Source organism: Nyctibius grandis, chromosome 10 (genome assembly GCF_013368605.1).
Source record: "Nyctibius grandis isolate bNycGra1 chromosome 10, bNycGra1.pri, whole genome shotgun sequence".
NCBI classification, from domain to species: Eukaryota; Metazoa; Chordata; class Aves; order Nyctibiiformes; family Nyctibiidae; genus Nyctibius; species Nyctibius grandis.
Window position 1 is genome coordinate 21668901 of NC_090667.1, and position 13735 is coordinate 21682635.

A 13735-nucleotide genomic window follows, 5' to 3' on the forward strand; every position below is an offset into this window, starting at 1 on the left:
TTCTCATGGAGCCTACAGCTGCCTTTTCTTTGCTTGAACTATACCTTCAGCTGGTTAACTTTTTACTAGTCCAAATACAATCAGCAAGTTTTGCCTTAAACATTACCACCAATATGCATTTGATGAGGCAGAGAAGGAGAAATCAGCGGTTAATTACAAAGCTCATGCCTGGCTGAAGGAACAATCTAGAAAAATTATTTTCAGTGGGAGAACATGGAACAGCTTATAATATATACATATACACATTAATATATTAATAATAGTACTGTGTAGTTTCTGGTACTTACCCATAAATCTTCTCATGCTTTTTTCATAATCTCCTGTTATCTCCCCTAAAAGCTTTTCAACTAACAGCTCTCTATCTTTGCCTTCCATAAGAGACTGCGGCACCGATGCGAGAATGGACGTTAGCCACTGCTGTTGAATGGGAGCCACCGGCCTCCTTAGCACGCACTTCTTCATAAAGAGATAGTTTTCCTGAAAGGATAATATTGTCAGAGCTCTAATAATTGGTTATGTAAATATTTTTGCATTCGGCTTGACAATGAAGTCTCTTTTTATTCACCAGGGTTAGCAAAATGGTCTCCCTGTCTCAATGCTTAAATACAAAACGTTGTGTTTTAGTATGGCATTTTCCTTGGTTCTCTCCTGAAGTTTATGACTGACAATAAAGAAGCTCCAGGTTCATGTTATTGCTCTTTGGGCAAACATTTATCTGGCAAAAAGCATGCACAAATAGGGTTGGGGTTTTTTGCCAAAGAAATAGGTATTTATGCTTTTGAGTGACAGCTTTTTTTTTATAAAACAAAAAGGGATCCGAATCTCTACAGTCTTCAGAATGAGTTTACCTAACATCGGCTAGGAAAAATGCATGTTCCCTTAAGCTACTTAATATAAATATATCAACGTTAATTTGAGTTTAAAGTGGCTCTCAGACATTAAGTCTTATTTTAAAAACTACACACTAATTCCAGGATTTGTACATGTTCTTCAGATCAGGTGAACAATGGCAAAGACTACTTTTTGTACAGGCTAAAGTATTATCTATGACCTGAACTGAAAAAATTCTGAAACTGTTAGAATCTTTTCTAAGTAATGATCTTTAACTAAGGCTTAGATCAAAACTTAAAATTACTGATGGACATACTTTCTGCAATAGAAAAATACTTTCCTTCTATTGGACCACAAGAAAAAATTCTTATTTTGCTTCCTATTCCATTTTTCTGCAACAAGACTACTGAAAAAGCTTTTCCTGTTTAACCACCATTACTTCCATGTAACATACTCAACCCCTCTGAATAGAGACCATTCACTCTTCTACTCTGAAAAAGCAGAAGACTTTAACTCACTCTTCGTTGTTTTTCCTCACTGTTCATCTGTATAAAAAGGAACAGAAAATCCTAATGTATTAAGAACATATAATCAGAAGAAAATAAATCAGAAATATAAAATTTAACAAATGTTATTCCTAAATAAAGACTTTATTCTGTAGATATACAGGTATCAATTTCAGTGGGACTACTTGAGCATATAAATACATTCATGAATAACTAAGGCTGAGATAAGTATCTTTAAGTAAATACTACGTAGTAAGAGGCATATATGCCCCAATAATGAAGAACAAAACAGGCAACAGTTAAAATATTAAAGAAATACTTTCTCACAGTGGAAGGCAGTTCCGGGATAGAGGGTACAGGATCTCTGCGATATTTTTCTTCCATGGTCATGCGATAGGCTTTTAAAGCTCGATCAACTCTGAAGTAAAACATAGAGTCAGAAGTGCAGACAAACTACAAATAATATATTAAAAATAATGCTATCATTTTAATTGATGCAACCTGTTTTTACATGTTTACTAACTCTTTGATCACTAAAAGGTAGAGCTGCCTTTGCATTGTCTGTCTTCTCTTATAGAAAGAGCCACATTTATCTTGACCACAATCACAACATGTACATGCCTTGATTCACCTCATCCAATTGCCCAGTCATACTGTTAAGATTGTATCTTACTTCTCCTCAACCAACTACCACAGATCTTGTCCAACTGTGTTACAGGGGGAAGAAAAAAAAAAAAAACAAAAACACAAAACACCACAGCAAAGGACAAAAGTGCAGAACAAAAATCCTAAAGCTGTTTATTTTAAGACTAGCTCTTTTTACTGCCTGTGGCTATAAATTGCTAAACAACTATCAGTAAACTTTAAATGGTTAATGTTGACATGTCCTGCTAACCTTACGCATTAAAACACTTCAGTCCATCCCTTTGGGATACACTCTGTACATATGCTGCAACGAATATTTCAGCCTTATCTCAATACAACTCAGCTAAAAACTCCCAAGTGGAAGTCAGACTGCTCATTTCAAGTACACATTCAAATAATTACTTCATGGGACCTTATTTAAAAGACAGTTCACCTTGTACAAAAATGTAACTGAAACAATGTTCCAGCAGAATATTCACTGTTTGTCAGATGGCTGGTCAGCAGTCACCTCACTGCATAGTAATTTACCACTACAACATAGTTATTTTCACCATACTGAACACCTGCATTCTAAAAACTGCACTCTGCTACTTCAGGTAGCATTGAAAGGTCAGGATTTACTGTCCAAGAGCTAAAATTAAAAGACTTCTTGTCTGTTAGATTTGTATTATAACAGCCCTTAAAAGTATTAAAAGAAAGGAAACATCTTTCTCTACTTTTAACTATATAGATTAACGGCTTTCTATAACTGATTGTTGCTACCATTAATTTTTTTTTTTAAAAAAAAAGGCAATCTCCCCCCTCACTCATCTTTGGCACAAATCAGATTCCCTTCTGTGACACATTCTTCTCAGACTTCAGTCCTGCAACTTAGTTTTATACCACTGCCTAGCTCCAATGAAGCCAACAATTTGGGACACTTAGAAGTATCTTTTGAGAAAAGACAACCTGTAATACTTGGCCACTTAAAAATTTAGCCACTGAAGTGGAATATCAATTGCATAGGAATCAGTTAAGTAACTGGTTACCATCACAAATCTAGTCACAGCAAATGAAATCACTAAAAAACCCAACCAACAAAAATAAAATTACTGATCTCAGTGACAACACTTAAAATGGGTTAAATTAAGCCTACACAGGTCTTTAATTTTGATTTCTTCTTCTGAAGGTGAGTACAATTTTTTTCTGTGCTTTTCAATCCTATCTAATACCATTAGATTTCCTTACCTTTTTAATCTTTCACATGAAAATGCAAGTTGCTATAAATTTCATAATACTACTACAACCAACGCAACCTTAGCCCACATAATCCTCATGTTTATGCCACAATAATCAACATGTCTAGGGTTTCTTCAGTAAGTTCCTGAAAATAATGTAGGTATTTCAGGAATAAATTTCTATCAAAATAATAAAATAAAAAGAAAATAACCTAATTTTATATTAGACCTACAAAAACTACATGAAAGCAGCCTTTTCCTACTGTCTTTCCTCCTTTGCAAATGAAAATCTTGAAAGACAATTTTACGTGAATATACCTATCACCTTGGCAGCTGTGCTCCTCTGGCAGGAACACAGATCACTAAGCTCAGCAGCAAATGCATTCAGATAGTGACAAAGAAGCCTGTTAGAAGTAGACCCACGTTTGGATCATTCATACAAAAGTAAGCAAGTCATCCAGACTTTGATTCTCTTTGAAAAAGATTTTCATAAAGAGAAAGGATTTTTTTCAGTCTATCATAAACAACATCCAAAATGTGAAGCTCACTTTCTCCTCACAACTCACCCCAACAAACATACCTCAAGCAGATTTTGGGTGCTGTAAAAGAAAAAAACATTAGGGATTCCACCAAATGCCCTTCTATCATTAACGATTTTAGATGGAAAGTGTTCAGCACTGCAATAGTGACATCAAAAACCTCTAAAATTAACAAACACCATTATTATGTCAAATGTGCAATGTTTCTTCATTTGAATTTCAACAGTTATTGAATTACATGACACACACAGTAACTGATGAAGCATCTTTCGCTGTTCCTTAGATCTTCGGTACTTCAATAGTTTATTCTGTGGCGGTGACATATCAGATGTGACTGACGAAGGTGAAACAGTGGGATGACACGAAGTTCTCGAAGTCTTTTCATTTGAAGGTGCTCCATCTGAGTGTGACATCTAAAACCATAACAAAAACAAGATTCTAGAATACAATTAATCCTGTCCAGAAAGCAGTTTAGCAGATTCATGCATTAAGTTGAACTTACATAAGACGTAAAACAAGGAAGCCTCAGGGATTTCCACAATCTAAGCATGAAAGTTTAACTTTCAGAAAACAGAAAAATACTATATATGCTAAAATCACAAAGTTCAACAGAAAGCGTGTACATACAAAGTCTACAAGAGTAAAAAATGATGATACAATTCTATTAATGCAAGCTTAGCACATTGCATAAAAGTAAAGATCTATTAAAAATCTCTTTAAGTGCTAATCTACCAGCTGTACACAGCACAGAAGACACCAGAAAAGCAGCCTATTAACCCCCCCGGCAGACTGCACCAGACTGGCCCCATTCTAGGCACGTTTCCCGTTCTGATGGGGCCTGAGACAGCTTCGCTGTTTCTGTGTCTTCAGCAGGTGACTACCTACTCCCTTCTTGCCTGGTCACTAAAAAATATTACTGCCTCATTAAGTCCACCCATGCTAGGTAATATGGTACAAATTCGGACGGGGGTGACCTCTAAAGTTCTGAGGGAAAAAAAACCGCCCCAAATCATCCTTGGTATTTGCTATTACTGTAAAGATAAAACTGCAGCAAATTTTCAAATATGGGATCCTAGAAGTCTACTGAAGTGAGAAGCAGTCTTCAAAGGAAAAGAAACAAAATCATAATGACATCAACATAGGTTTATAGCTTCACCACAATGTCAAACAAATGAGAGCAAAATTATGAGAAAGTTGTTCTTAAGACACTACACCACTGTTAAAGAGAGACAGAAAAAGTGCAGGAAATTATCAAGAAAGCATTTATATAAAAACAGCACCCTATTCTTCTTCTCATGTTTCTCAAGGAAAAAAATAATTAAGCTTATTTGCTATGTGCAAAGTAGTCACTAAAAGTTCTATTCCATACATGGAAAGGTTAAGAAACAGCATGATCATCTTGCGAAAAGCCGTGTGAAACTGGAGAATACTTAGAAATAATTTTGTGATGCTGAAAGCCTTGTGGTGAACTTAGCAGGCTGCTTGAGAACATACATTCCATCAATAGACCCTAGCGACAGCGTTCTGTGTATTTACCTAGGGCAGAGCAGGGCACAATTTCATTTCAACTGCCTGCCTGGAAGTGTTTATCTGAGCTACTGGAACAAGTACCTCTGTAAATACCAAGCAGGTGCTTGACTGTATATTACTCTTTCATGCTGTAGCAGCTCTGGGCTCTCTAGATGATATTCGCTTACAGTATGCCAAGGTGTGCATCTTCAGAAGCAAGGCTAAGCCGAGCAAAGACTAAACTGAGATTATTAAAATGAAAAAGGCAAACAAGGTGTTAATGCGGCTGAGAGGATGTGGCTAAATCCTGGCTTGTGGACACAGATTCCCAATGAGAAGGAGGCCTGTAATTTGGTGGGGTGGATATGGGATGCAAGCTAATCAGATGGGAGTTTTGGTTGTGACCACAGCTGTGGATAGTTGGGCTGTGCACCAGGAAAGGGGGGACAGGTACGACTTTAAAACAGGAGTCCTAGTTTGGGGGCAGGATGAAGATGTGGAGCAGATAATCGGGTAACCATGGTTAAAGATTCTTGGCAACCAAAGTTTGATAATTGCCTCATATGAAGAGAGAAAAATAGGAAAAAAAAAGAAGGAAAAGAAAGAAAAAAACCCTGTTGTGTGGCTGAGCTCAGGTTCACTAAAAGAGTATCCTTCTATAGCAGCTTAAGTCTTCCTTGTAGCCAAGTATGGCTATCCCAAAAGATCCACGGTAGGGTTCCCAGGGAAACATGATGCACAAACTCGCAACTGCTTTTCAACAGGTTCTCACAGGGGAACGGAAAGCCATAGCTACCTCCTAAATTAGTGCTATGTCCTAGAAATAAATTAAAACGGGTGGTGGTGGAGGCATCGAAAGAAATAAAGCTCAGCTAAAGGGTATCACGTTTTCCTGGTGCTCCCTCAGCCAGCAGGGCCCGGGGAGACAGCCCTGTCGGTGAGGAGGGAAGAGCAGCATCAACCCCGGCGCCCGCCCCAGCCCCGCGGAGGGCCACCCCGCCGCCCACGCTGCCCTCACCTCTCCCGCTGCCGCGGTCCCGGGTGGGCTCCGGCCAGGACGGCGGCGCGAAGGCGTCTCAGGACAACACCGCGGTTGCCACGGCACCGAGGGCGGGCGGAGCGGCGGCTGTCAGCGGAAGGGGCGGGGCGCGGCCCGCGGGGCCCGGCGCCGTGCGGGGCTCTGTCGCCCGGGGAGCCGGTGCTCTCGGGGGCTCTGCCCGCGCAGCTCCAGCGCCAGACGCGCCGCGGGCTCCAGGCCGCCTCAGCCGCGCGCACAGCTGATGAGCGCCCGCGTCGCCCACCCCCGCAGCGCCCCGCGCACCTGTGGGCACTAACCGCGGCCCTGCCCTACAAACCCATTAACTTCACGGCCAGGCCTTTAACCGTGTCCCTCTGCCTTCCGAGCAGGCTTCTCCCTTGAAAATAAAGGGCACACAGCCCTTAAAAGGGAGCTGTGCCTGCCTACAGCCCCCCCTGCTAACAAGGTTCACCTGCCCAAAATAAAAAGCTCATTCAAGGCCTGTTTATTCACAGAAAGGGTGTTTGTTGCACTTTGTACGATACCAGACTACTAATACACTCTTATGATTAAAAAAAAAGAAAGACGAGACCGAGGCTTAGAAAAAAATCTTAAATATCCTAGTCTGCCACATGGCTTAACATAGCCTAAGCAAGTCAGTAAGTCTCTTTGCTCCAGCGTTCTGCCTGCACAAAGCAGACCAAAAAAAAAAAAAAAAGAGTGCTTAAGAAATTATTACCTCACGCATCAGATAGCTGTTGCTAAGTTTCTACGTTTTGTAAACTATAAATGGAAATTTAAAGAAATTCCAGAGATTTACTACCCACTTGCACACATTTGACAAAGAGACTTTAAAACCCTAATTTTATATCTGTGTGGGCAGAGCCCCATGAGCAGAGACTGCAAGAACAGCAGCTGGAGAGAGTTTTAGACCCGTTTTCAAAGTCCTGGGCACCTTCCTAAGACATTTTAGCAGCCCAGGACTATTCAGTTTGACGTTTCAATCCAGACATTAAATGTTTTCTCACATAAAACAATCGCAAACCCTCAATGTCAAGAGATTTATCTATAAGCAGTTCGCACTCATCTACACGTTATGGGGGACACCAACCCCTCTTTCAGAGCACCGCTTGCCAGGTGGACGTGACAGCTTTCCTGGGGAGACGGGACTGTCGCTGCTGAGGGAACAAAACCCGCCGTTTCTCCAGCCGGTCTCACCCCGCCCGGGGGTGTTAATCGCTGGGGAAGGGTCCAAGAACGCCCAAGAGAGAGGAAAGCAGCCGCTCTGACGGCGCTCCCCTCACGGTGAGGGGGCCCCTCGCGGTCCCGCCCGCCGCCCTCGCGCCGCGCCCCGCCCCGCCCCCGGGCGCGAGCAGTGACGGTTGGCAGCGCCGCTCCGCCCGGCCGCGCTGACGAGGCCGCGCACGGCGCGTCGTTTCCGGGCGCGCCTCTCGGAAGCGGGCGAGCCCCAGCACCGGCTCCATGTGGCGCCGGCTGCGCTCCGCCCTCCGGAGGCTCCGCCGCTCGCCCGCCGCCCTCCTCGCCCGTGGCGGCCGCCTGCCCGCCACCCGCGGCGACATGGAGCGGGCCGTGGTGCGGTGCGTGCCGTCCGAGCCCAAGCTGAGCCTGCGGTTCGTACTCCCCGACGGCAGCGCCAGGCACATGCAGAGGGACCAGGCGGAACCGCTGGGCCGGGCGCTGGCCCGCATCGCCACCAACGCCGCCAAGGGCCGCGGCAAGGCGGCGAAGAAGAGAGAGAAGGCGCGGGCGGAGGGCGGCCCGGCGGGGGAAGCGGCGGCGGCAGCGCCGCCGGCCGTGCGGCTCTTCTCCCGCGACGGGGAGGCGGTGGCTGAGGAGGTGCCCAACGCGGCGGCCTGGCAGGACGGCGCCATGCTGCAGATCGGGGAGGCGCAGTACCGCGTGGAGCGCAACCCGCCGGCGCTCACCGAGCTCCAGCTGCCGCGCTCGCTCCTGGCCGGCTTCCCCGTGTGCCCCAAGGTGAGTGCCGAGTTCGCCGCGCCGCAGCACTGCCTCTTCCGCTGGTACCGCGAGCAGCGGCCCGCGGCCGGCGGGGGGGCGGCGGCGGGCGCCGACGGCCCGGCCTGGGTGGAGGCGGCGGGCGACGAGCGCGTCTTCACGCCCTGCAACGCGCTGGTGGGGCTGCGCCTGAAGCTGCGGTGCACGCCCGGGGACGGAGCGCAGCGCTACGGGCTGCCCCGCGAGGTGGAGAGCAGCGGCCCCGTGGAGGCCGGCCCCGGCGCCTGCACCTTCGACTCCCGGCACCTCTACACCAAGAAGGTGTGCGGCGATGGCTCCATTCGCGCCGTCTCCTACAACATCCTGGCCGACACGTACGCCCAGACGGAGTTCTCCCGCACCGTGCTCTACCCCTACTGCGCCCCGTACGCCCTGGAGCTCGACTACCGGCAGAACCTGCTCAAGAAGGAGCTGGCGGGCTACAGCGCCGACCTCATCTGCTTGCAAGAAGTGGATAAGTCCGTCTTCGTGGACAGCTTGGCTCCAGCCCTAGATGCTTTTGGACTCGAAGGACTCTTCAAGATTAAGGAGAAGCAGCACGAAGGCCTGGCCACTTTCTACCGCACGGACAAGTTCAGCCTCCTTAGCCAGCACGACATACCTTTCAGCGAAGCCCTGGTCTCGGACCCGCTGCACAAGGAGTTGTGTGATAAGCTGGCCAGGTACCCCTTGGTGCAGGAGAAGGTGCTACAGAGGTCATCTGTGCTGCAGGTACCAGCTTTTACATGCATTCTTCCTCTTTCCCCTGTCCTCCTCCCACTGTCTCCTGGCAGGTGCAGCCAAGCTAGGTTTGTTGAGCATCAAACTACAAGAGAAGAGAGATGAGGGATTAACAATCTGAAACATAGAACAGTGATACATTCTGTGTTAGCTAGGATAATGAATAGAAGGAACAAGAACAAAACATTGAGACTTTAACTGAGCTGGATATATGGAATTAATTAATTGGTACAAAAGGCAAAATTATTTCCTTTGTTTTAAGATGAAGACAGCTGTTGAGATTCTGGGCCAGGTATTGATTCCTGATGGGTGGTATTGGCTGCCAAGTTTTTCACTACTTTCGTATGTCAGAATACATACTTCATAAAACTTAAATCTTGTAAAACAGTTCTAAATGAGATTAAGTAAATTTAGCTTGCTTTAATAATGCCGCTTTATAAAGTGACAGTAGGCAGAGAAATAAGGTTGGACAGGTTTGTGAGCTTGTTGATGCCAGTGGGTCTGCCAGTAGAGCTATTGTGTAAGTACAAACGTGTAAGATTTAGGTCTATATCAGGAATTTCAGAAACACTTATTGGTAAATGTTTCCTACTTGTGGACTGAGTAGGACTAACAAGCTTTCCTTGATAACTGAAATCACCTCTTAAATTTACGTTCAATTTAACAACTATGCAATGCTACAGTTTGCTTGCTAAAACCAGAGATATAGCTCCAGTTCTGTTGCAGAGGTGGGAGAATAGAAAATAAAAGTAGTTAAGAATGGTACAGCATTAACAACATCTTACGAAAAAATACAGAACAGATTGAAGGAAAAAATACAACCAAACCAGACACTTACAGACAAAAGACCATTTGTCAAATACCTGGATGGAGTGGTAATATATTGGCTGACACCCAGACCTTATATAGAAGATTCAACTTAGGAGCTGTACTGTTCATTAGTTACAAGCATCAGATCCTTTGAACTGGATTGCCATAAAGGCATAAGCTAACTATTGCATTTTTAAAAATATATAACCTCTCTGTTTAAGACTTATCAAAGATTGCTTTTTCTCTTGAAGGTTTCAGTTCTTCAGTCTACAACTGATCCTTCCAGGAAGATTTGTGTAGCTAATACCCACCTATACTGGCATCCAAAAGGTAATTTTGTTGTGTTTCTGTATCTAGGATAACTGAGTTTGTTCAGGTTTTTGTCCTTCTATAGGGAGAATAGATTTCCTCTTGTTCTTTTGCAGCTATAACCTTTTTTCTGGAACTGAGGGTTTCCTGCCTTGCTTCTTATATAGAAGAATCAAGCTAGGCTACTAGGTCTGTTTGTTTATTTATTTTCCTTAGAGTAAGATTGTTCTAGTCTGCCTGGGAGTCGGTAGAATACAGCTGAAAGCAAGGCAAGTCATGTTACAGACAAAGCACCCACAGAAGACCATAAAATCTAGATAGCTTTGTGTGTGCTCACGGCTTCCCAATCCTGTTGTACCTGAAGGAGTTATATTGGGGTATTGCCAGAAGGGCAACCAAATTGGGCTACAGAAGCTTTTAGAAGATATTCTCTTCCTTTAAATTAGTTTTCTTTTGGTTCTGTGCCTTTCAGGAACATTATTAGGATGGTTGCCACGAAATTGAAAGCTGCTGTAATATGGGTGTTCAAGGTTTGAGTTCTTGCACGTGCAAGTTTTAATTTAAACATTGTCTGCCTCTCTAAAACTTGAATAGTCACAAACTTCAAAGGCTTCTTTATTTATGAAAACTATTCTAAAACATAGTGCACAGAAAATTTAAAATGAGATTGCTGTTTCAGAGCTCTACATGATATATGCCTAAATGAGCAACTTGGAAAACACCTCCAGTGCTGCTGTGAAGTTTTTAAAGTAACACGTTTTTATATTCCTAGGTGGGAACATCCGTCTCATCCAAGTCGCTGTAGCCTTGTCTCACATTAAGCACATAGCATGTGACTTGTATCCTAGCATACCAATCATATTCTGTGGAGATTTTAATAGTACACCATCATCTGGAACGTATAGTTTTATTAACAGTGGTGCCATTGCTGAAGATCATGAAGACTGGGTCTCGAATGGTGAAGAAGAAAAGTGCAATATGCTTCTGAGCCATCCTTTCAAACTGCTAAGTGCTTGCGGAGAGCCTGCTTATACAAACTATGTTGGTGGGTTTCATGGGTGTCTGGACTACATTTTCATTGACAGAAATACTCTAGAAGTTGAACAGGTCATTCCGTTGCCAAGTCATGAAGAAGTAACAAGCCATCAGGCTTTGCCAAGTGTTTCACATCCTTCTGATCATATAGCACTAATATGTGACTTAAAGTGGAAATAGATCAGCTCTTGTATGGTGCTTTTGGGGGTTTTCAAACAAGAAATTTAATTTACTGCTGGGGAACTGAGGTTACACCCTGGTTTGTATGCTACTAAAAGGAAAGTCAGAATGATTACTGGAAGTTCATGTGTTTAATGGTTCTATGAATATTATCACATGGTTCAGAGTATTTGCATGACAACTTTTCCCTTCCCTTTTTATATCCTAATAGGAAAAATATATTTAAGACAGGGGATTTTGAAAATTGGATTATCATATACCTTTTTATTGGAGTTTTTAAAGGATTAAGAATTATTTTGTTAAAAAAGGTTATATGAATTTAATTTGATTTATAAGACAGTGTACGAACTGAACCCTGCTTAATTCGGAACCAAACACAGAACCTGAAAACAAATGGATTTAGTTGATTCAACCTCATTGTAATTACTGTCATGAGAAGATATTTTTTAAAAAATTAAGTTCAGAAATTGTCTTGTTCACTTACTGTTACTGTGTCCCAGTTTTTTAGTAACTGGCATGAACAATGTACTTGTACCTACTACCTTCTGAAAAGGTGTTCTCCAGTTATCAGTGAATAGACTTTCTGTCAACAACCAACCAATGTTAAATTCAAGGTTACAATTGATTTGGAAGCATTTTGCTTGCCCACTTAATATGGGTAATGAGGGTAACTTTAGCACCTGGTAAAATTGGACTACATATATAGGTAGCATCTACTTTGAACATCTGTTCCTTCTGTTGTTTATAGTCATTGGCAGTAAAAGAAATACTAAAGTTTAGGACAGCCAAGTCTGGATGGGAGGAAACTTTTTCACAATATAATCTGTTTTCAGGTAGGGGGAGATACAGAATAGTTAATGTGGTGCATTAGCTATCTGTGCCTAAATCTTTAAAAAGAAACACAAATGACTTTGAAAGCTTTATCACGATTGTTCTATTTTGTTCCTCTATTGCATAGAACAAAGACCCAAATTTCTACTAGTGTTTTTACCCGTATTTTTTCCTTCTAGAAATAGTCTAGTCTTCCCTATTTTGTAGGAGGTAATTTGGATATGGGGAAATGTATTTTATCCATATCTTCATTGAATGCATTGGAGGGGTTTTAACCATTTAACAAGTTTTTTTCCCTGCATCATTAGTCCATACGAAACAAACAGCATTTGAAAACCGTTTCATTACATCTCCCTCTTTCCCCTAATAAACTTCCCTTTTCAATTGTCTGTCACTGTTGTCAGTTCATTTTTTTTCTAGTTACTCATGTCTTTCATGGCAAAAGAAGTCTGCCCAGGTTGATAAAAGTTGCATACCCTACACTTGCACAACTACGCACCTCCCACTGCATTCTGGTGGACTGCAGGTTATAGCTGGGATTCGCCAAACTGTTCGTATACTACTAAGAATAGGCAGTCTTAGTAAGAAGCTTGTAAACATCTGCTCTTTAGCTTTTTCTATGTTATTTCCAGTAAAATTACTACTGGTCTTTGTTACTGTAGTATCTGAGCATCTAACAAGTTGATGCTGATAAACAACTGCACTAGTAAAGCCAACAAGCGGGTTTAGCCTCAGAGGTTGTACGAGGCTAAAAAGATGCAGGCCCGTAAATCTCAAAACATGTCTCAATATGACATGAGAAGACCAATCTCATGAACTGTCTGGAATTTTGTTACCAACGACTCTGCACATAAAAACACAGGTAAAAGGACTATTCCATTAATACACAAGTTTGTAGAAGCCTGTATCACTAAAGATCTCATGTAAATGTCCTTTGCAAGTAGCTTTTTTCAGCAACATAAGCAGTTAACCTTCCATCTTCCTCTCATCCCAGCCTCTCTTACCTGATCCTGCTCTACCACCTCTGAATTCTGGCTACTTGTTCCTGCTCATGACGCTCCAAACTAAAACAGGGAAGTGATCCAGCTAAAAATGCAGGGCCTTTTCTTTTCTTGACTGTACTATCATTTTAGTGGGTCATTATATCCTGAGCTGATTCACCATAAAGCTTCTTGTGCCCAAAGAGCAAGATACAGGCTTGGAGGTGGGAGTAAGTAATCAAGGCCTGGAGCAAGGCATTCACCTGCTAAAGCATATCTACCACAAAACACCACACAACCTCGTTGAAAGAGCACTAATTTATCATTCTGGCAGGTCTGTATCTAAACTTTCAGATTTCAGTTTTTGCTAAGTTAGCATTTTAGCTAAGCCAAAGGCTAGCCAAGGGCCTTTGGCTAAAAAATGGAAGCAAAACACCGGATGGGGCAATGAATGATGTTAGATCATTGCAACAGAGTGATGGATAGTACTCACCCTGTAAAACTGGACCCTAAATACTTTGGGTGAGTTCTTGATTAGTTACTGTTCTCTGATAAGTCTAATTAAAGT

General features: G+C 42.8%; 2 protein-coding genes across 2 annotated transcripts in view; one reads left to right on the forward strand and one right to left on the reverse strand.

The window, feature by feature from the left end:
• DNAH12 (dynein axonemal heavy chain 12) overlaps window positions 1-6312 on the reverse strand; it is a 72140-nt gene extending 65828 nt beyond the window's left edge. Inside the window, exons 1-5 of the mRNA XM_068408550.1 lie at window positions 6266-6312; window positions 3988-4151; window positions 1665-1755; window positions 1350-1376; window positions 288-477 (exon numbers count right to left, since the gene is read on the reverse strand). Of these exons, the coding sequence (XP_068264651.1) occupies window positions 288-477; window positions 1350-1376; window positions 1665-1755; window positions 3988-4151 (472 nt within the window). The 5' untranslated portion in view covers window positions 6266-6312. The remainder of the gene's footprint in view (window positions 1-287; window positions 478-1349; window positions 1377-1664; window positions 1756-3987; window positions 4152-6265) is intronic.
• Window positions 6313-7747: 1435 nt separating this feature from the next.
• PDE12 (phosphodiesterase 12) lies at window positions 7748-12576 on the forward strand. Its single transcript, XM_068409028.1, has 3 exons — window positions 7748-9013; window positions 10084-10162; window positions 10914-12576. Exons 1-3 carry the CDS (start codon window positions 7748-7750, stop codon window positions 11354-11356), a joined length of 1788 nt encoding a protein of 595 aa, XP_068265129.1. The 3' UTR covers window positions 11357-12576.
• The last annotated feature ends 1159 nt before the right edge of the window (window positions 12577-13735 follow it).